The 26,290-nt window shown below is 32.6% G+C and overlaps 2 protein-coding genes across 2 annotated transcripts; both read left to right on the forward strand.

The window, feature by feature from the left end:
- The first annotated feature begins 11,212 nt into the window (after positions 1-11,212).
- Positions 11,213-21,469, forward strand: LOC139527866 (protein HGH1 homolog). The gene is made up of 4 exons (XM_071323543.1): positions 11,213-11,225; positions 18,122-18,787; positions 19,567-19,757; positions 21,200-21,469. Exons 2-4 carry the CDS (start codon positions 18,124-18,126, stop codon positions 21,458-21,460), a joined length of 1,116 nt encoding a protein of 371 aa, XP_071179644.1. The 5' UTR covers positions 11,213-11,225; positions 18,122-18,123; the 3' UTR covers positions 21,461-21,469.
- A 3,200-nt stretch (positions 21,470-24,669) lies between these two features.
- Positions 24,670-25,689, forward strand: LOC139526477 (uncharacterized). The gene has a single exon (XM_071321628.1). It carries the CDS (start codon positions 24,670-24,672, stop codon positions 25,687-25,689), a length of 1,020 nt encoding a protein of 339 aa, XP_071177729.1.
- Positions 25,690-26,290: the final 601 nt, after the last annotated feature.

Consider the following 26,290-nt stretch of genomic DNA (forward strand, 5'->3'; position numbering starts at 1 on the left):
TTTCGATAATATTACCGATAGACGGAATTTGTTGAAGATAATCAATAACCAGATCAACACGTAGTGACAATACAACGTCAACAGAATTTGATTACGCAACGTCATTTGCGAGACAGACCTGCTCAACACGTAGTGACAATACAACGTCAATAGAATTTGATTACGCAACGTCATTTGCGAGGCAGACCTGATCAACACGTAGTGACAATTACAACGTCAATAGAATTTGATTACGCAACGCCATTTGCGAGACAGACCTGATCAACACATAGTGACAATACAACATCAATAGAATTTGATTACGCAACGTCATTTGCGAGACAGACCTACGTCAAATTGCTGAATGCCATTTTGCACAGATTTATGACATAAATGTTTCCCATTAACCGAACTGCCAAAGAATAGACTGCAGAAAAATCATTTAAAACCTTAATCTTTCAACCGTATATAATTGCCAAAACCCATTGTAATGGGTGGAACAATGGCAAAATCAGAATGTGCAAAACAGAACCTAAAATGTGCCGAACAGAATTGTTTGACCTTTCTGATAATCATCTTAGCGTTTGTTACAGACAGTCATTGTTTTTGACGGTGACGCGTTCATTGGTCAAGGGAAATCCAGGGTTTCAGTGTACTATACCACAGCATTTACATATTGAAAATGACGTAATCAATTCAACTTTCGAACTGGCATTTTTGTTTTAAACATTGAAGTAATGAAAAAACTATCTGTTCATAAGTGGTTTTTTTTTAAATTGCATATTTGAAAACGGAAATTAAAAAGAATAATCTAGTGTTGCGTTTCTAAAGTCGGTCAGTATATTTAAGTCGGTTAGGCAGAAGATTCGAATACAAAAGTATAATCATATTAAAATGTACGACTTCCAATTATTATATACCGCCAGTGTTTGTAAAGTGTGGAACTATTGATATGGAAAATGAATAAATGCTAAGTGTATTTCGTGCATTTAACTTATTTCTCACCGTTATGGATAAAGAACACAGATTAACCATAGCAGCATTACCTGCCCTGATGCACTCTCCATCAGTTCTTTTGGAACACATTTCATTCGTCATCTGATTCATAGCCTGGTAGTCCTAGCTTCACCACTGACAAACCAATCTTTAATATTCAGGGAAATAATTATATAAGGCACATTGTATTAACCGACGTAGATGGTCTGTTCAGACAGAGAACCGGTCGGATCATAAGCTTTACCCGAGAAATAAAATTCTTCTTTTGTGTTATTGTTACAACCGTACCCGTCTTGTCATATAATAGCTAAAATAGTTGAAGTTAGTGTTTCGACTACCAAACATGAAACACATACATACCTACTCCAAAAAAACATATATAACCGTTTTAATATATTAATAATTGGCCAGGCGCGTAGCTACGTTTACGTCAAAACGCCCGGGCGTACACAGGAATTTTGGAGAAAATATATTTTAAACTAAATGAATTAAAAAAACTAGTTATGAGCACACAAGCTGTATAATGCTTTTTCCAATCACTTGTAATTGAAGACAAAAGTGACGAAATTTACTTTTTAATCAAATGTTATGATATTATATTTAATAGTTTATTTTTTATATCAAAGTCTGAATCTAATGTGAATTATATTCATGATGAAATTCAATAAGTGGCTTGCATTTGAATGTTACACCTGACCATCAATAAAAATTAATTCAGGTCTTTCCTTTTACAAAAGAGAAAGACCTTACTGTATTTCTTCTGTTTCTTATTATTATTCTTCCGCCAAACTTTGACAAATTTAGCCTTATTAATCGTAAGGTGTGTCGCTTTCATGTTCACAATTTGTATCGGTCTCATGAATACCTATCCTGAACTCACCCTGTTAGTCGAAATATTTTGTCGGTTCGGAGTAATCCCTCCGAAACCCAAAAACTTTGTTATCGTTCCAACACCGTAACTATAATAGGTAGAAATAAAACGAAGGGTGAAATTTGTTCAGGACCAAACCCTGTTTCTTCGTTACATTTGGATCGAAAAGATTCAACGACTCATTGGTAGGGTTATGCCCCTATCAAAATTAACCGGTGTCGGTTGGCCACCAAAACTCAGAAACCGTAAGTCGTAGACACCTAGGATCTTCACCATTCATCATCAAATCATGTATCTTTGAAAAATACCTCAAGGTCAAATTTGTATGTTGACCTTGACCTTTGACTTAACACCTTGTTATGGAATAATCTCAGAAACCATAATAATTACAGAAGTTTTAAATAGTGGAAAATGTTTGGGTCATTACGGCGCAACTTTGTTACATTTTGACCAAAGAGATTTGACCTTTTTTATAAGGGGCATAACCCCAGTTTTAGGTTTCCGAAAAGACAAAATCAGCTTTTACTATATAACCAAAGGTCCTAGACCCATGGGGTCTTCAGCAATGACATTGGGGACTAATGACCTTGACAAAGGTCAAAGGTCAAGGTCATGTCCCATATAGCGAATTATGTGTTTTTGACCTAATTGAAAGGATTTTCAGTGTGTTTTAAAGCTTTTTAAGGTTGACCTTGACCTTTGACCTTACAACTTTGTTAGTCGAAATTTTTCATAATTTAAACCATTTTTGAACCAAAATATCAAGAGTTTTTCCCTGAGGTGATACTCATTTTTGACTTCATGTGAAACACAAAATGCACATCTGATTGTGGCTAGGCCGTTAAGTTTTAAATTTAATACCACACGACAGTGTCATGTGGTTAGTTTGATTAAACATTAAGGTAATGTTATATCATGTCGACAAAAAATATAGTCAGTAATTTATAAAAACTACTGAAATCGAAACATTAAATATAACATTTAATAAATTCTCATAAAGCAAGATAACAATTTTACATTGACTCACGTCTATACGATCCGGCCATGTCATACTGAATGGTTATAACCCATAAAGCGCAGGATAACAAATAACGGTCTATTAAAGGGCTATAACAATAATAAATACATATCTATCTAATTGAGTTCCATTAAACGACCTTGTGACTCTGCAGCTTTTGCTAATCTAACAGAAGATGATTATTTGTGTACACCAATTTGAAGCATACTTATTGCCTGGTAAAAAAATTACATTATTTTTTGTCATCGGTACGGCAGATTTTTTTTAAGGGCATTATCTCCCCCTTTGGCGCGTTTTCTTCCCTGGAGGAATCGTCTCTTTTCGGTCATATGGCAATAAGACCAAATAATTGGCATATTGCCCTTTTGGTATACCTAGTAAGTAATTTCTATTACATATAATGAATCACTTGAATAATTATAGATTATTTCGGGACAGTAAAAAGCATGAACAAGTTTGTGGCAGTAGCCCAACATCAAATACATTTGTATCAGCAAAAAAAGAATTTCAGAAAATAACAATATTTCATACCACGGAAACTTCTGAGCAATGCATATCATTTTAAATGCAATAACTCTTTAAAAGAATACTATTTAATAAAAACATACAAGAAATTAAAGAAAAATGACTTACATATTGTAATATCACTCAGTCACCATCGAAACCAATATAATTACGCAGAGAGAAGTCAATATGAAGTGGGATGAAAGACATAACGAGACAAGAGTAGGAGATATTTCAAAACATATAAAATCAGTTGTCATATTGGCAATTATACCACATCTCCTTCTTTGTATACTGACATATTCATCTTAAATATGGAATAAATAAATCATTCATAAACAAGTTCTGAAGCTATAATTCTGAAACCGTGCAAGTTGCACCAAAGCCTCAAAGAGTTGCTAACTTTCAATTTATTTATATTGAAAAACCACAAATTTCATGTTTGCATGAAGTTTGAGTAGACCTCCAAATAGCTATTGGGATTGTGCTGCTGGCTTGCTGTCTCATTAAAGTTTATCCCAATGCTCATATTTGAAATACATAATGAAGAAAAAAATAGATTTATTTCAATTTCAAGCAAAACGTTAACGTTTATTAAAATGATGACTCTCATTCTTTTTTCACTGTTGTTTCTTCTACTTCTACATCTACATGATCTGAAAAAAAACACAAAATACCAAAAAATAAAATTGTTGAAATTAGTGTGTGCTGTTGGAGTTTCCATATTTAAATATATAAAGCTTACTGGTAGTTTAAAATCAAGACAACAAATATAAAAAGGATTAAAAAAATGTTATGAGTAGCTGTTAGCTGTTTTCATAGATTTTATGTTTTTTCAACTGTGACTCTTCCATAATTACTATCTTGCAATTTGTCTAGTCTGTGTTGTAAAACCTGAAATATTGATCATTTTTTTTGCCAGTCAAATGAACTAGTAAATACTTTCAGTATAATTCTACAATATACACGAATACATTTACTTAGTAATTGTTAAGGCCATTTAAAGTAATTTCTTAAAATATTACTATCAAATTGTTTTTAATTTTGATTATATGAACATGTTGTTTGGTTACTGTCTCAACAGCATACATGTATGACTAATTTCAATGTTTTCTCGATGACATATTTGTTTCATGATATGTATGAATACTAGTAACCACCTACCTGATACATTTCCCAACCTAATCAAGATCTCCAAGTTAGACATCGGCATATCTATCATATCAGTAGAGCCTGGTCAACTAGGCAAGGATAATTCTCCATTCTACTTCAAAAATAAAAAAAAAATACTCAATTGAAATAATTCATATGTATCAAATGACTTTCAAAAATGTATATGAGGTTTTTTTTATGTGCATGATTGTGTGTGTTCTCATATACATGCAGGTCACAAAAATAACCATATAAAAATAGATGAAAAAAATCAATGATGGGTTAAATGATATAATACACCAGTAACTAAACAATACAAATCTAACAAGAATGTGTCAATGAGTAACATGGATACCTCACTCACACTATCATTTTCTACATGTATGTTCAGTGACTGTGGACCGTGATATTGGGGTCAAACATCTAATATGGCATTAAAATTAGAAAGGTCATATCATAGGGAACATTTGAACTATATATTTCAAACTGATTGGACCTCAATTTCATCAAAAACTACCTTGACCAAAAACTTAAACATGAAAAGGGACACACAGACAATCTATCAAACGGACGATCAGATCAGAAAACATAATACCCCTCTACTATCGTAAGTGGGGCATATAAATTCTTGGTTTTTTCCTTAGTCAAAATTATTGTACGTGCATAGCACAAACAAATTTATTTAGTTTTTTGACACAATTAATCAGATTATTTTTATTTTTATTCTATATACCACTACTCTATTGTAATGAAAATGGGGAAAAAAAGAAAAAAATCTGAGCATTGAGAATATTTTTTTTTCAAATTGGGGATCAGTATACATTTTAAACAAAACACCCACGCTTTCTTCAATTAGTCAATTGTTCAAATTAATTTAAAGTTGATTTAGAAAAATATATTGAAGGCGATTTCAGAGGTTTTTCTATACTACTAGGCTGTTCTTGTAAATGAACATGGTTTAATAAATTGAGAATGTGTTTTTGGGCCGCAAATACCCGGCCTGTAACAATATGCACCAGAGGCAGTCAACTTCCAAATACAGATGCAGGATTAATTTCATTAAGGCTCTTATGTAATTATAAGCATTGTGTATAAATTTCATAACATTTAGTTGAATCAAACAAGAGGAAGAGAATTAAAGCAACAGATTAAGTAATTCCTTCATTTTATAAAAGAAAATAAGTCATGAATGGTAAAAGTGACGCCACCCAATTTTGAACATGATCTGTTTTTTTGTGGTAATAGGCATTGTATACCTATTCGTTTTATAACATTTGTTTGCGGCAAATTAAAGTAAGAAAACGGAAACTCAGCAATTTTTTATTTAACTTGTGCTATGGATAAAGACTGCATCTTTTTCTATGACACATTGTTGTGTAACTGTTTCATTGTAATTGGTTTCAATAGCCAAATGGTCTTAAGTAAATAACTTCTCTATCACTATCCTGTCAACACAAAGGTTGTGAATTTCAAAGCCTTTCAGTTTGACTATAATCTTAATTGACTGTCAATTTTACTAGCTTGGATCTTGGTTCTCTTCAAGCATTATTTTCTAACTCAACCAATAAAAACCAACTACTACGAAATAGTACATAATGCTGAAAGTGGCATTAAACACCAATTAACCATTGACATAAATCACACATGTGACAGAATAATTAAAAATTTCACACCTTTAAATGTTGTGTTTTTTGCACTCGGGGACTTGCTTTTAATATAGTAAATATTTGATACATGTATTGACAAAAATATTTATGTAAAGCATATAGTATTACTTAATCAAATAGCATCACCATATTTTCTTAATTCTTGTGCGTTTTGTACAGCAGCTGGTATTAAACCTAAACAGAAATTATAATAATTTTTTTTCAAGATTAGATTGATAGCATATGTAATAAAAAAATTAAAATCTAAAAGCCAACTTTTTCTTGTTATAACATATTAAAACTTGGCCTTAGTTTTCACTTGCTAAGAGCTATATATATTTGTTGGGTTGCTTTTCATGTCTAATAACCATACGACCATTAATTACTGGCTTATTGACAAATCATTAGTGTATCATTATACATTAAATGAAGTATTTTTTTCTGTAGCAGTATCTTTGTTTATTTGGCCTGTTTTTGAATTTAGTTGTTTTTCTGGTCTCTTTTCAAAAGTGCACATGTTTTTTAAAATATATTCTTTCATCTTAGAAATTCATCTAATTTCTATAAGGATAAACAAATACTTGTTTATTTTATCAAAAAGGAGGACACTTCATGAAAACGAATTTATTAAACAAATACAGCTGTGTTAAATCTGAGTCTGATGATGTTTTCTTGAAGAAAAAAAAAATGCCTTCAAAATATTTTTTTATATATTTCTTTTGTTGGTAGTTCTTTCTGCATTATCAGTGGCGCATCCAAAGGGGGGGGGGGGGGGGGGGTCCAGGGTTTGGAACCCCCCTTTGTTTGACGATCAATGCATTTGAATGGGAGCATATAGTTGGAATCCCCCCCTTTACTCTGGGTTGGGAACCCCCCTTTTTAAAATGGCTGGATCCGCCCCTGATTATATAGTAAAAAAATGAAGGTGGCATATTTAACTGTAGTATGTTGTAGTATGAAGTCCAACATTTACTGTCTCAACTCTTTGGTGATTCTCGTAAAAATAACACGCATCCCCGATAAAGACTCGTAAAGTAAAAGTTAAATAAGAAATATACTATAGTTTCTCGGGATATAAATAGACAGACCCTAAATAAGACAGTCTGACAAACAACTCGACCGTCTCCGTTTCAATCAGATATAACATAGACTCATAGAGTATGCTGTTTTAGTTTGGCGTAGATATTTCTTTATTACTTTTAACAATTCAAAGTAATACATATCCAACATACACGGCTTCTTTGGTGCCGGGCTGCCATACTTTTTGCGATGATTGTTTACATTTTTTGGCTAACACAAATGCCTTTAATTTTCACGGAATTACACAAATCGTTAAATGAGGAAACGTTACAAAGCACAACGGGCTTTATCGTGTTTCTGTCCCCTACCCTCTCATAACGGTACAGTTTATTTTACTGTTTGCGATAGATGTCGCTTCCGTACGAATAAAATATAATGAATAAAAGAAAGATTTTATGATGTATTTTCACTTACCTATTGCATCTGATGACTGATGACATCGTTTCACACCAGGACTGTCACAAATATCCTTTTTTTCTCCAAATTAAAAACCATCACCATAATAAACCATGAAATCATTATATACACTATTTACACACTGGTAAGACTCCTGAAAGAAAATATATATTGATATACTTAATATCGGCCTATTTATTACATTGCCGCATAATGCAGCATGTTTACAACATAAACTGTACGTCTGAACGAGGCTTACCATTCCTTTATAGTAATTTGAACATCAGTTTATTCATTGTTAAGGTTCATTCCGTGGACAACTTAACGGAATAAAGCGTAAATAGAAAATTGAAATTTAGCCTAACCTATTATGAGGTTTATTCCGTTAACATTGGCTATACAGGATAAAGTGTATAAAGGTAAATGAACTTACCTAATGTCTTAGACTTCGATGAACATAATGACGGACAGTTCCATCAATATATTCATAGCGACCCATTGTCACATTATAGCCATATAACTTATAACTTTTTTTTTCAAACAGTTTGAATAAGGCTTCTATGTGCCTTATGCCACTTCCATCCCTGCATAAGCCCATCAAATTGGCCCATTCTATCAGAAGCACTGGATTTAACCCATTGATATAACAAAATGCACAAAGAATAATTCTGTTCCAGTGCTTCACGTCTTTAGTCCAAAATATTTTTCTAATATTCTTTGGCCATAACTTTGCATCACCAATAACATCCTGAATTACCATCCAGGCATCACGTATTTCTTTGTTCCTGGACATGTTAGCAACTGAAGTTTAAAGAACAATATGATACATTCTAATGATTTTGATATCTACTCACCTATTGAAAGTCATCATCCGTGGACATATCATAAACAAAGGCTTGTTTACAATAGGGATTTTTTCCTTTTCCCTTTCCCTTTCTGGATGTACCTTGGACTTTGGAGGCTTTCTTTAATGGTTTGAAGCTCTTTGGGTGGAAAAGATGCTGTTCATCGTCAGTTTCCTCATCAAGAACAATAATGTCTGTTTGTTCTGTTGCTATAGGTGGGGTTGGGGGTAACTTGCGTCTCTTGTTTTTTCCTATGTTGGAAGGGCCTGGTTGGGCTTCATCTACAGCTTGCGGTATATGTCTCCTACGCCTCTTGGTGACATGAGGTGGTGTTTCTGATGGCAAACTCCTCGACATTTCGGCTTCTTGTATCTGGGGTGAATCCACCTGTTCTTCGTCTGATTCAATATCACTCCCTTGGATGATGGTGATGTTGTGTTCTTTCTCATCGTCTTTGGTGGGAGGGGTCCAGGTTTTAAAGAGTGGTCTTGAGTACGTAAACTGGGGTGGACCTTGAAGATGGTAAATACTCTGTAACAGATCAAAGAAGGCAGAGTACATATTCTGCCTGTGTGCATGGTTGCGCCACACGATTTCTGCTAAATGTTGCTCGAAAAGATTTGTATTGGAACCATTAATACGGCGAAAATGGTCCTTGGCCAACTTCCATGCCCCTTCTATCCTATTGGTACAGCAATGCACAATCTCACCAGTCTCATTGTTCACATACTTCTGCTTGAATGTGGTTTTGTGAACCACAGTAAAATGTTCATAACCAATTTGATTAAGAGTCTGGTATGATGCCCACGAGTCGGAATAGATACGGGATCCTGGCTTCACATGTTTCTGTATCAGAGGAATCAGAGTATTGGCAGATCTGTTATCGACAGGGTACATCACCAGTTTATTGGTAGATCTTTCTATTAAGCCGAAGATCCAAATTCTAGTACCCGATGGCTTCCCCCGGTTGTATTTCACCTTTCTTCCAAATAGACTCTCGTCTATTTCCACCTCACCTTCCAGGACAGTACTGCTGTACTCACGGTACACATGCTCACAAAACATTTCACGAATGTAACTGGCCCAATTCACGGCAGTGTTCTTATAATCCATGTTAGCAGTTTTTGCACTCATTGACAAACTATGTCCTTCTAAATAGTATTTCACGAAAACTAGGAGATCTCGGACATTGAAGGATGATCGTTCAAAGAAAGAATACTTCCTAATACCAAACTCGTGACCATTTTTACATCGAAATGTAAATCCATCTGGTTTGTTGCTTCTTTTGTTAATTCGGCATATTTGGGAACAAACTGAACATTCAAGATCGTCAACCAATAGCCCCCTCCTACGTAACCATTCGAATACAACGGGATTTGATGAGCGAAATAAATTGGTAAAACTCCAAATATTGCCAAAATCTTGAAAGCCAATATCAACAGCATCATACTTCTGAATATCATAACTACCTTCGCCGTGTTTTTTCCTACGCCGCGTGTCTTGTGCCATTTTGATCAATGAATACGTACCTTAAATATTTCGCATTTTATACTTTCATGACTTAAAAGTATTCACTTTCTTATATAATATAACTCTCTATTGTATACTGTCATGACTTAAAAGTATTAACTTTCTTAAATAGTATAACATTTAAAAAAATACACTATACCTTCCTTCAAATCGATAATATACCTGTCCAATATCTTGATTAAAATTCTATCTAAAGGTATCTACGGAATAAACCTCAGCGAATAAATAAACTGATTTCCAGTTCACCTATAATTTTTCATTGTAACCATCACAATACCAACATGTATTAGTCAATTCAATAATTTATTTACCTTTCAAACAAGGTATAGTTTAAACTATCCCGTTTTATTTTTAAACATTTATTTTTTGTTTTTCCCCCCAAAAATATCTATACCCCTTTTTATATATAGTCTCCCCAAAAGAAAACCCTTTAAGATCGTTAATTATTGAAGAATTATAATATATTTATTAGTTATCATTTTTAAAATATAAAATAGTACTGTATACTGATCTTGAATCTGTCCCGTATCTAAAATAGTAGTATAATTATACTGATCTTGAATCTGTCCCGTATTTTTAAAAAGATATAGATACATTATTGTATAATTTAAGTATTTCTTCTCTATTTCAGAAAGAAAAGAAGTATATACTGATCTTGAATCTGTCCCGTATTTTTCAATATTACTATCTACCATTGTATAATTCTTTTATAATTCATTAATAAAAGTAGTATATACTGATCTTGAATCTGTCCCGTATTTTTAAAAAGATATAGATACATCATTGTATAATTTAAGTATTTCTTCTCTATTTCAGAAAGAAAACTAGTATATACTAATAAATAGTAGTATATTCTAATAAATAGAATAAAATAAAAGTAGTATATATACTGATCTTGAATCTGTCCCGTATTTTTCAATTATTATATATACTATCGAATACTTGTATGTGACTTCGTCTTCTATTTTCTTATATATTTTTTCGACGAAATGAAGTGATTTTTAATTATTGTGTCTAATAATGCTCATAATACGGGATAGAATCAAGATTATACTAATACAGTCGTATTTAATATAATTTTCAATTTAAAATCTTTCCTTTATTCCTTTTTTCACCAACCAATCACAAGTGATGTTAAATCAAGGTAAAATTTCTTCAATCCCGTAAGGGAGAGAAACACGATATAGCCGCACATATATTTGAATCAAGTTAGTTTCTTGATAAGTGACTGTTATTTATTGTTGATAGTTTAATATATTTGCACAGTATGAATTCCCAACCCATTTAAAGCCATACAAAACCACTGGAGTTTGAAATCCTAGCAATAACTGTGTAAAAATATGTCAAACTCGACTATCACAGTCAGTAGAGCTTCTCTCGAAGTGCCTCTTCTCTTTGAGAGGAGCTCTAATGTGATAGTCGAGTTTTTGGCATATTACACCGTTATTGCTATGATTTCAAACTATGGTGACAAAACCACCCTAACCCTTACATTAGTCCGAGATTACTCTGACGTCCAATGGCTGTTTTGCCAGACAAGCTGTGGCCGTGGGACGTCAGAGCTCGTCCCATATCAAAAAGTGGATATTTGCCCACCCAAAATAGATGCGCTGCTTCGTCGCTTCTGGTGCCGATTGAGGGCCTTGGAATTATATAAATCGGGCATCTATTTGATCATTTTTCATTTATCTCTTCATTTATGTAAGTTTAACCTACCTGCCAACCTTTATTTTTCCATATTTTAACAGTTTTCACAGAGACCCATCGATTTCTGCATTTTGACTTTCATTTTCAAAGATTATCACGTGACCACGAGAAAACAGTGCAAATGACCATAATGTAACACCTCGTTCATTTACGATGCAAGTTATCTAAATGTCCGAGAGCTTCCAATTGTTATCGTGGTTGGAACTAAATGCTTAATACCGATCTCCTGTGAAGGAGATGAAAAATCGTGGTTGGCTTCTAAAAGTTAAACATCGATCTCCTATATATAAAGGAGGTGAAAAAATATAAATATTTTCATATTTGAGTCTCGAGGCCACGAACTCTCTCGTAACTTGACGTCCATTTGAAAGTGAAAGTCAAAATGCAGAAATCGATAGGTCTCTGTGAAAACGTTAAAATATGGAAAAATAAAGGTTGGCAGGTAGATGAAAATTAAATAAATGAAGAGATAAATGAAAAATGAACAGATTGATGCCCCATTTATATAACTCCAATGCCCTCAGTCGGCCCCAGAAGCGACGAAGCAGCGCATCTATTTTGGGTGGGCAAATATCCACTTTTTGATATGGGACAAGCTCTGACGTCCCACGGCCCCAGCTTGTCTGGCAAAACATTTCAAAACAGCCGTTGGATGTCAGAGTAATCTTGGACTACCCTTACATGTACCTTGCTGCAGAACCTTAGCTCTTAGATCCTTATGACAAGTTATGTTATTTTTTTGACTATTTGTACGCAAATAGGAAAAAAAATAACATAAGGACATAAGAGCTACAGTTCTGCACCTAACACCTACCCACTGTGGCTAGCCAAGGGTTTCGATAACCATGATATAAACCATAATTTACATTTCACTCCCCTTTCCGAGATTGTATAACCCTTGGCTAACTAAGATAACACGTGCACTAGTCATAAGGTTTCCAGTTATTTGAAAAACCCCTAGACCTACACTGGCAACAGTTGAAAAAAGGGGGGGTCTAAACACAGAAACAAAAATTGCAAAATTGTTGCACAGAAATATAATAAAAATGGGGAAAAACAAAAAAAATGACTATTAGACATGAAGACCCTGCCGTCATCTTTAAGTGTCTCATTGTATATATGATTTGAAAAAAAGAGTATTTAGGTATTTTATGCACAGGGCTCACGCTACCAGGCGACTTGGGCGAAGAAGTCGCCTTCCCGAACGTCACTTCGCTTTCCCCGACCCCCAAAAGCGAAAACAAGTCGCCCTGTTCTTGACGATACTCGCTTTCAGTCGCTTCCGTCATCGGACATTTTCAATTTTTACCAAGTTGATGAAACATCAATTTTTTATTGATAATTAAAGAAATTCAGACATAAACGATTCATTGTCTTTAGAAAAGAGGTTGAAGCATTGTCTTCGCAATGTGAAGCAGGTTATTTGATAAAAATACAACTTTTTATCACTTCGTGCATTTCCGCAAGTTCTTACTCGAAAACGTACACCAACCTAAATTTCGGCGGCAAAATAAGTTTGTTACTTCATTTAAACGTGATAAAAGTTGCCTCCAGTAAATGTTTAATCCATTTATTGCATTAAAAACGTTATGTTCCTTTCCAAATAACTTGTCAAACATCGTTTATTTTTGTAAATTTTCTTGCATTCGTCCGCCATTGACCGATTTCTAAACTACGGATCTAAACCGGACCAGCTATGACCGAAATCCGTACTTTTACAATAATTACTACGGACGCACGGATGGAACAGCTGACAGAAGAATATTGATCCCAAAAGGGAAAATTACGCATTCCACACGCATTAAGAGACTTTTGGTTACATCTAATTGATTGGTGTATATAATTCCCTATATTTTTTATGGATTGTTTCAAACTATTGATTAAAATTGCTTAACTCTGAGACTATTATACTAATATCAATATATTATGGCCAAGCTTAATAACTTTTATATTTTTTTATGAGAAACACTGAATTTCATACACAAAATAATTTTTAATTAAATTGTAATTGATATATTATAATTTCTTTACATTTTTAAAATTTTTTTTAGTGCTAGATATTTAGTTGGTAGTTTCTCACAAGAACCTTAGTAAAATTTAAACAACTTTTAATTTAAAATGTTAATTTAATTGTAATTTTTTTACTCAGATATGAATTGAACAATACAAAAAGAACATTATTTACATATGGCCCTTTCAGGGATGGGCATGATTACAGACAAATGTAATCAATTAATAATCGATTACATGAAGGATTTTTGTGCAATCGATTAATAATCGATTACTCAAATTTTAGTATGTAATCGATTACAATCGATTACTTTATCAAAAGTAATTACATTACTTTTCGATTACTGTCAATTACATACTTCAACATTTCAACAAAAAATAACATGAGTAAAACATAATTATATTGCTCAACATTTGTATATATAGTGGAAATTAAGATCTTTACCTAATGCATCATTCAAAGCATTGTTTCTAAATTATTAGTTAATAGCTGCTTTTTAGATCAAATCTCTTGATGAAAATTAGAAATATTTAAAAAATCTCGTAATTTTGACTTTCAACATATATGAAAGATGTCATCGCATTGCAATAATCACTTATTCATAACTAATTGTTTTTCAAAAAATTAGCTTTCTTACTGACACGTTAGCTTTTTTGTTTTTACTCTTTAAAAAAAATATTTTAGCATAGTTTATTACAATGTTTAAGGAAATATAAAAAAAAGTAGAATAATTAATTAGTTCAGCTAATTTTTAAGATCAAAATTTATTTTTATAATGACATGCATGTTTTAATACTTTTGTTTGGATAACCACCCTAATTACAGATTATTTAACTGCCACTGGAGTACAATTTATAACCTGGGGCTAAATATTGTAAATTTCCTTCTTTATTAGACATAAGATAATTGAAATAAAAACAAAGTATGTTTGTTATTGATTAGAAGACTTTGATCATCTCATTAGTAAAGGCAAGAATGTTGTTAACTTCTCCAATCAAATTATATACAAAATATATTTATAGTGTCAAAGGGATATATGTATCTATTTCTAAAAAGAATTGCTATGCATTGCCATTGGTTCATTGTTAAAAGGATTTTGTGTTCGTTTTTAATTTAATTTATATACATGTATATATATCATAACATTTAAGAAATCAACTGTTAATGTATTCTAAGCTTTAATTTCAACTCTGATTGAAAATGATGTTTTCAGGAAATTTAATACAAATAAGCTTACTACTTTTAAAAAATGTAGTACAGAACTTAACGAAAGACAGACACATTTCTTATTTAAGATCTATTTTATTTTTTCAATCTATTTTCTTATTTAAATATTAAAGCTCTTGAATTTTTGACAAGCACATACATCCATTTGTTTCAAAAGCTAGATATAAAGTAAATTTAGGTAGGGGAGGGATCTGGTTACTCATAATGCAGCTAGAGACAATAGATAGAAATAAGGCAGTTGCTTAAATCTCAAGTATTGTTAATGCATAATATTTTATCTGTACTACAAAGTGATAACATACATATTTTCCTCTGAAATAGGTTATTTTTCATCAAACTATTTTACTAAAGTAATAGAAATGTAATCGAAAAGTAATCGATGATTACATCCAAATTTTTGCTGTAATCGATTAAATTACGATTACATGTAATCGAAAATGTCTTCGATTACAGATTACTGTCGATTACTTGAAAAAATGTAATCAATTACAATCGATTACCATTACAGATTATGATTACCCCATCCCTGGGCCCTTTATACTATTGTAAAATCCAAACATTGTAGCGCACCGCGCGAATGAGCACTTCTCTTTCAAATCTCACCACTTCTCCCTATCAGTTTCAAAAAGAGAAGTCACTTCTCCCTATAATTCTGAAGTAGTGTGAGCCCTGATGCAGGCTATTAAAGAAGAGAGAAATTTATATCATGGGAACCAGTTCATTAATACAAAATCTAATTTTGGGAGGGAATAGTCCTGTATACTTTTTCAATCAAATGTTGGACAATCATAATAAATAAATAAGAATACCAACAAGAAACATGTCGGAAAATAACATTGCACGTAACAAAAATAACCCTTCAGCAACCTCGTTTACAGCTTTGATGGACAGTGGAATCAGTGTACATGTACACTTCATAAAAGCAATAATGGAGATGTCACAATAATGTATATGTTACCCACCATCTAGGTCGATCATTCATTATCACAAACATGACAAATAACCAACTCATCAGCACTGCAAAAAAGTAGGGACTTGGGAAGTCTGTTATTACGGCAGAGGAAGTCTAATTCCTTTAAGAGATCCACAGAACTCCTTGGTACAAAAAAAAAATTTATATAACACTAAACAGATTCATGTACAAAATGTAGATGTATTATTTTTCATCATGCTTTACACCATGTACACTGTAAATAAAATTGAGAATGGAAATGGGGAATGTGTCAAAGAGACGACAACCCAACCATAGAACAGACAACAGTTTTTATGAATTTTTAAAATACATGTAGATTAAAGCTCATATTGATTTCAATGAATACCCAATCAGAATCGAATATCTATAATTGAAAACACATGTTAGTTCAGTCTCTCTTTTTACCATGTTTACACATTTTGGAGACAAATCATGACTACATGTAATCATTAACATGATTAATGACAATATTCATTATTCATTTCATCAAATTAAAAATGATTCACAAAAGAAAACATGTTTACCTTGAAGGTGTTTGTAGAATGCCACTTTATTTTAAAACATAAAAATGAATTTCCATAATTTTTTTTTATTTACCATCATAGCAATACACTAATGATTAAAAACTTATTCAACACAAAACCTTTATAAACCGTTTGGAACAGATTCAGGGTGCCACTGTCAGTCAGGGGTACTACTTGTACAAGTAATTTTTATTTACGTCAAGAAGTTAAAAAAAAGTTATACTTATATCATGTATATATAAGTTAATTATAATCATGTTTGAATAGTCTCCCCTTAATTTTCTCAAAAAAATCACTTATATAAGTGAATTTTTATTACAATCCCACAAAAATTATGACAAATAACCAAATCATCAGCACTACAAAAAAGTAGGGACTTGGGAAGTTTGTTATTACGGCAGAGGAAGTATATTCTTATACATCATGTACATCATGTACAAGCTGTAGTGCTGATGATTTGGTTATTTGTGATAATTTTTGTGAACTACAAATGAAAATCGAAAAAATAATGCATTTATCTCTTTTAATACAGATTGATTTCTTTCAATATGAAATGATATGAGTGAATATTTGTATAGATAGCACATGTACATGACATAAAATCGGCAAAAAAATCTTCTTAAATTTGGCTTAAAAACATAAAATCTCTTATTCTACTCCATAGACCTGATAGATTTTTCTTAAAAAGCTATATGTTGTTGACACATAAATTTCTGTTTTAATGATACATGTATAAAATAATCATATGGCATGTATATATGGTCACCAACTTCGTTTTTTGTCTAATAATCAATTTGTTATCTTGTTGGTAGTAAAAATGTCAAAAATCAACATTTTACAGCCTGTAACGCATTGGTTACAATAATTTCAATGTTTTGTGGTTTTTTTTTCTCACAAAGAACAAGACTGTGAATGATGCGTACTGTAAAAATGAAGTCAGTGACCCTTTCTTTGTTTTGCACAATTAAAATAGAAATTTATTTATCAATAACAAATATAGTTTTTTAAGAAAAATCTATGTAGTAGAATTAGATTAGAGGTTTTATAATTTTAAGATTAATTTTAGAAGGTTTTAGATATAGGAAGATGTGGTGTAAGTGCCAATAAGACAACTCTCCATCCAAATAACAATTTATAAAAGTAAACCATAATAGGTCAATGTACGGCCTTCAACACGGAGCCTTGGCTCGCACCGAACAACAAGCTATAAAGGGCCCCAGATTGCTAGTTTAAAACCATTCAAACGGATAAACCAACGGTCTAATCTATATAAAAAAACGAGAAACGAGAAACATGTATAAATTACATAAACAAACGACAACTACTGTACATCATTCTATTTTGTGTGCTTTTATTATACAAATTTTCATCCATTCTAAAAGAATTCAGTCAGTAATATTTCAAATGATAAATTAGATAATGCATTATTTTTTTAATTTTCAGTTGTACTTCATTGAGCCAAAGTTGTATGCAAAATTTTACTGAAAAAGGTGACATACATGTAGCCCATTTACTGAAACTTGACCTCAATAGAACATTTCAATAATTTTATAACCAAAACCAAAATGGAACGAATACAGCTAACTTTTTTCTGATAATTAAATCATTCATTTAAGGTCATATATATTGTGTTGTGACTTCAGCTTATGATATTTCTTTCAGATATGACAGAACACAGTAAAGAAGACCTGGAGAAAGAGTTTTCTCCCTTTCTGAATCCAGCAGCCAGAGGGGATGTCAAAAATATTGCTATAGACTATGTTTTGGGAATGACTGGAAAGGAAGATGGAAAACAAATGATTGCAAGCAGTCAGAAATTTTTAGATGGAGTTATCTCTCTTTGTGAAGATTCAGATGAGGGTGTTCATAATAAAGCATTTAAAGCTTTGACCAATATTGCAACAGATTCCAAATTAAGTTTACAGATTGTTAAAAACAATAAGTTTTCAGAATTTATTGTGAACTGTTTCAAAAAATTCTTAGACCCAAGTTTCAGACAGGCTGATAGTGTGTGCAAATTTGTTTCAAACTTGTCAAGGCCAGAAGAGTGTGCAGGCTGTATAGCCACAATCATTCTACAAAGCAAAGATGTCAGTTTATCAAAGATTGTAAATGCTATGTGCAATGTGGAATATAATCTTAAGTCAAATTTACATTTCCTAGCACCATTGCTGGGTAATTTGTCACAGGTGCCACAAGTTAGAACAGAACTTATGACAGAAAGAGAATATGTCATTCAGCGATGTTTACCATTCTTAACTTACCAGGAATCTGCAATCAGAAGAGGAGGAATAGCAAGTCTTATTAAAAACTGTTTGTTTGATACAGGTTGGTAGATATACATATGAACATGTTGAAGTTAGCCTGACACAAAGATATATATACAGATAAAGTGGGGAGATATATATGCAGATTTGTTCCAAATTATGATAAAAAATTACAATAAAAACAAAAGGGAATGCATACAAATAAGGTTGGTAGGAAAATAACTCGGCCTCGAAAGTAATTCTATTTAAAAGATTTCTGCAGGTTAACATAATTAAGTTTTAAAAGATTCTAACAAAAACAAAAATATCATTACATTTTGAATTGCTGTTGGCTTAGTAAAAATTTTACTTCTGTATAATAACATTATCAAAAATATATAAGAAAAACATGTACATGTAGCATTATTCATGCTTTTACTGACCATGCTGACAACAAACGTGCCAAATGTTTCAGCTGGAATCTAAATGATGATACATTTTTGGGTAATTACTGATTTGAGAAGACAGGAGAAATTTGATTTTGATTTTTGATGTTTTAACACCACTTTTAAGCACCACATTTATGTATTATATTATGGCGGCCAGTTTTTATTGGGGGAGGAAGCAGGAGTGCCCATAGACAACCACTGACATTCGACATGTTCGATAGGAAAACTGACAATCCTAGTCAATTAAGATTGGTACAGGAGGAAAAAAATCCTTACATGAAACAACAAACACAAATTACAGTGATACACATGACAGGTTTGATTGAGTAATGCTTACATTATTATGGCCCAATGGAAAATTCACTAAAATGACTGATAACTAGTTAATATTATTTTATTTCACATATTACAGGTTACCATGACTGGTTGCTAGGAGACAAGGTTGATTTACTTCCTCGATTGTTGTTGCCCTTGGCTGGTGGGGAGGAGTTTGATGACGATGACATGGAGCGACTGCCAGCAGACCTTCAGTATTTACCTCCAGACAAACAGAGAGAGTCTGATCCAGACATAAGGAAAATCATCGTAGAATGTTTATTTCAGGTTGGTCAATGTCAAAGATTTTGTGAGCTACCAGTTGAATTTTGTCATTTTCCATGTTTTTGAAATCTGACTACTGGGGATTCATTATTATTATATGTTATTCAGGTCTCAGACAGGGTATATACTGTGACATTCCCAGCTTAGAGTTTATATCCCCTGAGCCGAAGGCGAAGGGGATATAAGCCCTAAGCCGGGAATGTCACAGTATATACCCTTTCTGAGACCTGAATTACACATATATTACGGATTACCCGTGACTTAATGTTATTTTCCGGTGCAGGTATTTGATGACAACACATATATATTGAAAAACCCAACCTGATATGTTCGGCATACGTGAAGGATTTTCTAATTTGCTATGAACATAATTTTATCGTGTATGTAATAATTTATAATAACACTTTTAACATTAAATTTAAGTATTAAAAGTGTAAATTGCGTGTTTTTGTATCAGAAATGTATTATTGACTGAAGCATGTCATTATTTTCCCTCTGTGAGCCTCTGACAGTCTCATAGCTTTTGACTACGTCACATAGTAACCTGTGTCATGATGACGTTTTTGAGGTTCCAATTGGGGATAAAAACGTTGTATATACCCCGGCAGTTTCCTGAATATATACTGACATCTCTGTGTTGTTATCCAATCAAAAACCTCGACACATTTGTAATCCGTAATATATGATTATATTTGGATATCAATTTTTCCTGGATTTCCTGGTCAAAGGTAAACCAGCAATTTAGGTGTTCAATGAAATACGAATATAGGTTAATGTTTGTCTGCAAAACCAAAATCAAATTTTCAGGAACATACAAGTTTTCCTTAATTCATGAAAATTGGTACCCTCTAAAAAATAAATGAAACCACAGAATTTTGAGCTGATAATTACTGAATTCTGTGTTCCTGCAATAAAACCAACGGGCTTATACAGGATATGTCAAGCACTATGCATACAAAGTGATTAAACAGATTCAAGAGATACCACCATTTAAATTTAACAATTTTTTCAGGTTTTGACGATTTTGGGGAGTATTGTGACAATAAAATCTTGTGCACACAACATTATTAAAGAAATTATTGAGATGTTTTTATTATTTGGATAATGGGACTGTATTATTATTAAAATAATAAGAACTCACATTCTAATATTTGTTGCATATTTATATATATATATATATTCATATTTGTATGCAGATTTTTTTAAAACTGCAATAGTTAATCATATATTTTTTTCAATTCTACAAAGATCTGATCACAATATTATAAAAAATGTACACAATAATTTCTGAAGTTACAGTATTGTCTGTTGATTTTAGCTGTGAAATCTTTACTGCAGGCAGAAGTACAATGGATCTGTGTTTTACCTTCTAATAATAATAATAAGAAACAGTTTAATTTTATGTGAAGTGTAATATGAAAAACACATTCATTTTATATTTTCAGCTTTGTGCAACAAAAAAAGGGAGACAATTTGTCAAAGAAAAGAACACATATGTCATAATGAGAGAATATCATCAATGGGAACCAGAACGTATGAACAATCCTGCAATAATGAACTTAATAGATGTTTTAATAGGAGACGAACCAGCTCCTGAACATGAAAACTTACGGGAAGTTGAAGTTCCAGAAGATTTAAAAAAGAAATTTACAGAAGACGACGAAGAAGAAATACTTCAAATTAAAAATGAAATAAATTCTCAATAAATTTTTAAATTGTTGCATGTTTTTTAATTAACAGCAGGAATTATGGCCCTTTTCAATTGGAAATTTGTTATTCTTTTCTTACTTTGCATTTTGTGGAAGCAATTCCTACAGGTTTCATGAAACTTTGCATTGTAAGATTTTTTAACACAATGACACACATATAATTAATCCTGATACACTTATAAAAATTATAATAGAAAACCAGTATGTACTTTGTGGAAGCAATTCCTTATAAAGGTTTCATCAGATGTTAATAAAACTTTGTATATTGGAAGATATGTATATATGAAGATGCATATACAATGTAGGCCATTATCATTGACAAATCTTGCACTTTTACACTTGAACAATTTTTACTCAGTATGTACTTTGTGGATTTACATATTTCGTCAGATGTTTATGAAACTTTGTTTATTGGAAGATCTGCATGTGAAGATGTGCATTTAATAAATATGGTACTCCACTTTATAAATGTAAACTATTATAGGCCAAGGTACGGTCTTCAACACAGAGCCTTGGCTCACATTGAACATTAAGCTATAAAGGACCCAAAAAAATACTAGTGTAAAACCATTCATACAGAAAAACCAACGGTCTATTCTTTATAAACACAAGAAACAAGAAACACTTATGAACCACATCAACAAACGACAACTACTGAACATCATATGCGCATATAACACTGTAAAAAGAAGACCATCCTTGTCCAATTAAAAATCCTAGTTGTGTCTCTTTACACTCACATAAATTTTGATACTACCTATTTACTCAGTGTCCTTTGTGAATTTAAATCCCCATAAGTGTTTTATCCAATGCTCATGAAAATTTGTATTTTTGAAAAAAAATTATGTTTAGATTTTGCCATTTGATAAGGGACTTTCAGTGTTTGAATTTTCCTCAGAGTTCAGTATTTTTGTGATGTTACATTTTTATTCAGTTTTAGCCTCTGTCTGTTCGGCTGTACATCCGTCCATAAGTCCCAAAGTTGGTTTCAGTTCTTTAATTTTAGTTTGGCTTAACCAAATGTTATGAAACTTGTACACAATGCTTATTACAACAAATTGCTCAATATTTCGTTTCCGTTCTCTAACTTTAGTTTGCCTCAACCAAATTCTATAAAACTTATACACAATGCTTATTACAACAAAATACAGATCAAGGTGGAATTATTTTGGTGGGTTCACTTTAACAGTTATAGAGTTATTCCCCTTTACATTCTCTAATAGAAGTTGGCCTCAACCATATGTTATGAATATTATTCACAATGTCTATACCATAAAATACAGATTAAGTTTAAATTTTTTGGATGTCATTTTTATTGGTATATAGTTATGCCCATTTTCAAATGGAAAAAATGCTGATTTTTTCGTTTCTGTTCTCTAAATTCAGTTTGCCTCTACTAAATTTTAAGAAACTTATATACAATACTTATTACAACAAAATTCAGATCAAGTACAAATTTGGCTAGTGTCAATTTTACAGTTCTTCACTTATGTACCTTTATAACTTTATATGATATGCAAGCAGAGGCATCATCAGTGTCCCCTTGACACATTCCCCATTTATTTGTACATTTTTAAGAGAGAAGATACATAAGAGATTTACATTTTCAAGAGAAGGTTTGAAAAAATAAGAAGGGACTCGCTACTAAATTATCAACAAAATGGATTTTTATAACCTTTCAATGTAATTGTTATAGAAAGGAGGGCTTGTTACTACGGAACAGCAAGATTGAAAAACATAAGTATCAAACTTGACCTAATAACAAAATGTCGAAATTTGAAAAGCATTGGTTGAATAGTTCTTAACTTAATATATAGAACAACTATGATACAGTTAAAATATCGAATTTGACATCAATGTTGAATATTCTGACCCCTAAGACTATATATTTTTACATAAATTAACTTGTGTTGAAATCTTTCAAGCTTCTAAGGAAAAATATATATGTACCTTGCAATGTTAACATGTCCATCAGACAGGGTTCACCGGACCTCGATCTCATTGCATGGATCATTGATCAAGGGTTAAAGTTATGTTATTAGGCCGTTTCTCAAACACTAAAAGCAGCAGGTCAACCATGTGTGGTGTAGAAAATGACTGTATTGGGAACATGTCAGTCTGGCAGGTGTCATCTGACCTTGACCTCATTTTCGCTGTTTATTGGCCAATGATAAGTTTTTGTGTTTTGATTAGACCGTTGGTTTTCCCGTTTAAATGGTTTTACACTAGTAAGTTTGGGGCCCTTTATAGCTTATTGTTCGGTGTGAGCCAAGGCTCCGTACATTGACCTATAATGGTTTACTTTCATTAATTATTATTTGGATGGAGAGTTTTCTCATTGGCACTCACACCACATCTTCATAGATCTATATTATAAGCAATACGTGAACTATATTTGGTGTATGGCACGATTGCAATGAAAACAGGTCTATCTGGCAGTTACTATCTGACATTGACCTTATTATTATGTTTCATTGGTTAATGTTAAGTTTTGTTGTTTGGTCTATTTTTAAAGAACTATAAGCAATAGGTCAAACTAATTTTGTGTATGGAATGATTGTAAGGTGTTTGTTTGTCTGGCAGTTATCATCTGACGTTGAACTCAATTTCATGGTTCATGACCATGGGTCAATGTCAATTTGTTTGTGTTTTGGTCTGTATCAAGTTCTTTAAGCAATAGTCCAACTATATTTGGTGAATGGGATGATTTTAAGATGTAAGTCATCTTGTAGGTATTAACTGAACTGAACTAGCTGTCAGTTGACTGCGAGTACCCGCAGATCTGTATCTAGTGTCTTTATGTTGTTAGGATGTAGAAATACCCGGCCACGTCCACTTGTGTTTTTGTCCATCTGATGAATTAAGCCTTTTGCAACTGATTTGTATAGTTCGTTCTTATTTTGTACTGTTATACCACTGTCCCCGGTTATGGGAAAGGTTGGGATCCCGCTAACATGTTTAACCCCCGCCACATTATGTATGTATGTGCCTGTCCCAAGCTAGGAGCCTATTATTCAGTGGTTTTCTTGTTTATGTGTTACAATATTTGTTTTTCGTTCATTTTTTTGTACATAAATAATGCCGTTAGTTTGTTGTACATTGTCATTTCGGGGTCTTTTATAGCAAAATACGTTTCAAGAGAGAAATTGCAGGATGCAACAGAGTGTTGGATACTAAATTGCCAAAGAACTTCATTTAAGGACGAAATGTTATACTTGAAATTAAAGGATACTAAACCTACTGTTTCAGTTAGACAACTTAGATTGTACCTGAATAACAAAGACGCAATTTGCTGTGGATGGAGAATTCATAACGCACCTGTTTGTGAAAATACGAAATTTCCTTATTTGTTACCTAGAAGTCATCCTTTTACAAAATTAGTTGTTCTTGATATACACAAGTACATGAAACATTCAGAAGTGACTCAGATACGACAAACTTACTGGAAACCCAGAATTCGCCAATACGTAAGAGGAATTTTGCGAAATTGCGTAATTTGTCGAAAAATCAACAGTAAACCATATACAGCACCTGATCCGCCGCCAGTCCCAAAAGTTCGATTACTGGAAGCGCCGCCTTTTACAATTACCGGCGTCGAATTTACAGGAGCGCTGTACGTTCGAGATACACATGATTCTGAAAACAAGTTTTTTTTTTTATGTCTATTTACTTGTGCTTCAACGAGAAGCGTACACCTGGAAGTTGTACCGGACTTATCAGAAAAATCATTTCTACAAGCCTTTAGAAGATTTGCTAGTCGTAAATCTAGACCACACACCATGATTTCGGATAACGCCTCGACATATTTAGCCGCCTCGGAAACATTAAAGAAATTAACCGAATCACCATCGCTAAACGATACGTTATCAACATACGGAATAAATTGGAGATTTATACCGAAAAGAGCGCCCTGGTATGGTGGATGGTGGGAACGCTTTATAGGAATTACAAAAACTTGTTTGAGGAAAACATTAGGCAGATCTTACGTTACCATGGATACACTTCAAACAATTCTGACAGAAATAGAAGCCATCATTAATGATAGACCATTGACCTACGTATCACCGGATATTGAAGACGAGGAGCCGTTAACTCCGTCACACTTACTGTACGGAAGAAGAATAACTTTAACGCCGTATCCACAACCGAATATTGAGTACATTGCCGTGAATAGTGGAAAACAAGAACTGCATAAACATTTGAATAAACATTTGAGTTTAATGTAGCATTTTTGGAACCGGTGGAAATCCGAGTATATAACGACGCTCAGAGAGTTTCATCGCCAAACAGGAAACAATTTACAAACTATTCAAGTTGGAGATGAAGTGCAAGTCCAAGATGATAAATTACCGAAAAACCGATGGAACATTGTCGTTGTTGATGAATTGATCACCGGAAACGATGGTTTTACACGAACAGCTATAATACGAACTAGTGCAGGACGTACTTCACGTCCTATAGTACTGTACCCGCTCGAAATCCGAACAAACATTAACAATTTAGATGACAAAAATGATGATACTCCGAATTCAACAGAGAGATTGACAAGAGTTCTACCAAAACGAGAGGCATCTGTCCGAGCTCGAGAGAACATCAAGAAATGGACTACCCAAAAGTGATAGACTTCGTTAAAAGTGAAAAATTAATAAGTGAATTATTTGAATTTGTTTTAGAAAGACAATTAATTATTTAGTTTTCAGTAATATCTATTCGATTGACATTTAAAGTGATAAATAATTTTATATTTTAACTTTTGTCGGCCCCGAGAATGTCGGGAATTTAGCGCGAATATTTACATGTTAACGTTGCTACTTGACTTATGTATTT

This window comes from Mytilus edulis, chromosome 6 (genome assembly GCF_963676685.1).
Source record: "Mytilus edulis chromosome 6, xbMytEdul2.2, whole genome shotgun sequence".
NCBI classification, from domain to species: Eukaryota; Metazoa; Mollusca; class Bivalvia; order Mytilida; family Mytilidae; genus Mytilus; species Mytilus edulis.

Coding starts and splice junctions, on each gene's coding strand:
- LOC139527866 (XM_071323543.1), top strand. CDS start 18,124: ATGACAGAACACAGTAAAGAAGACCTGGAGAAAGAGTTTTCTCCCTTT. Junction 18,788..19,566: donor AAACTGTTTGTTTGATACAG/GTTGGTAGATAT, acceptor CACATATTACAG/GTTACCATGACTGGTTGCTA. Junction 19,758..21,199: donor TCGTAGAATGTTTATTTCAG/GTTGGTCAATGT, acceptor TTATATTTTCAG/CTTTGTGCAACAAAAAAAGG.
- LOC139526477 (XM_071321628.1), top strand. CDS start 24,670: ATGTTATACTTGAAATTAAAGGATACTAAACCTACTGTTTCAGTTAGA.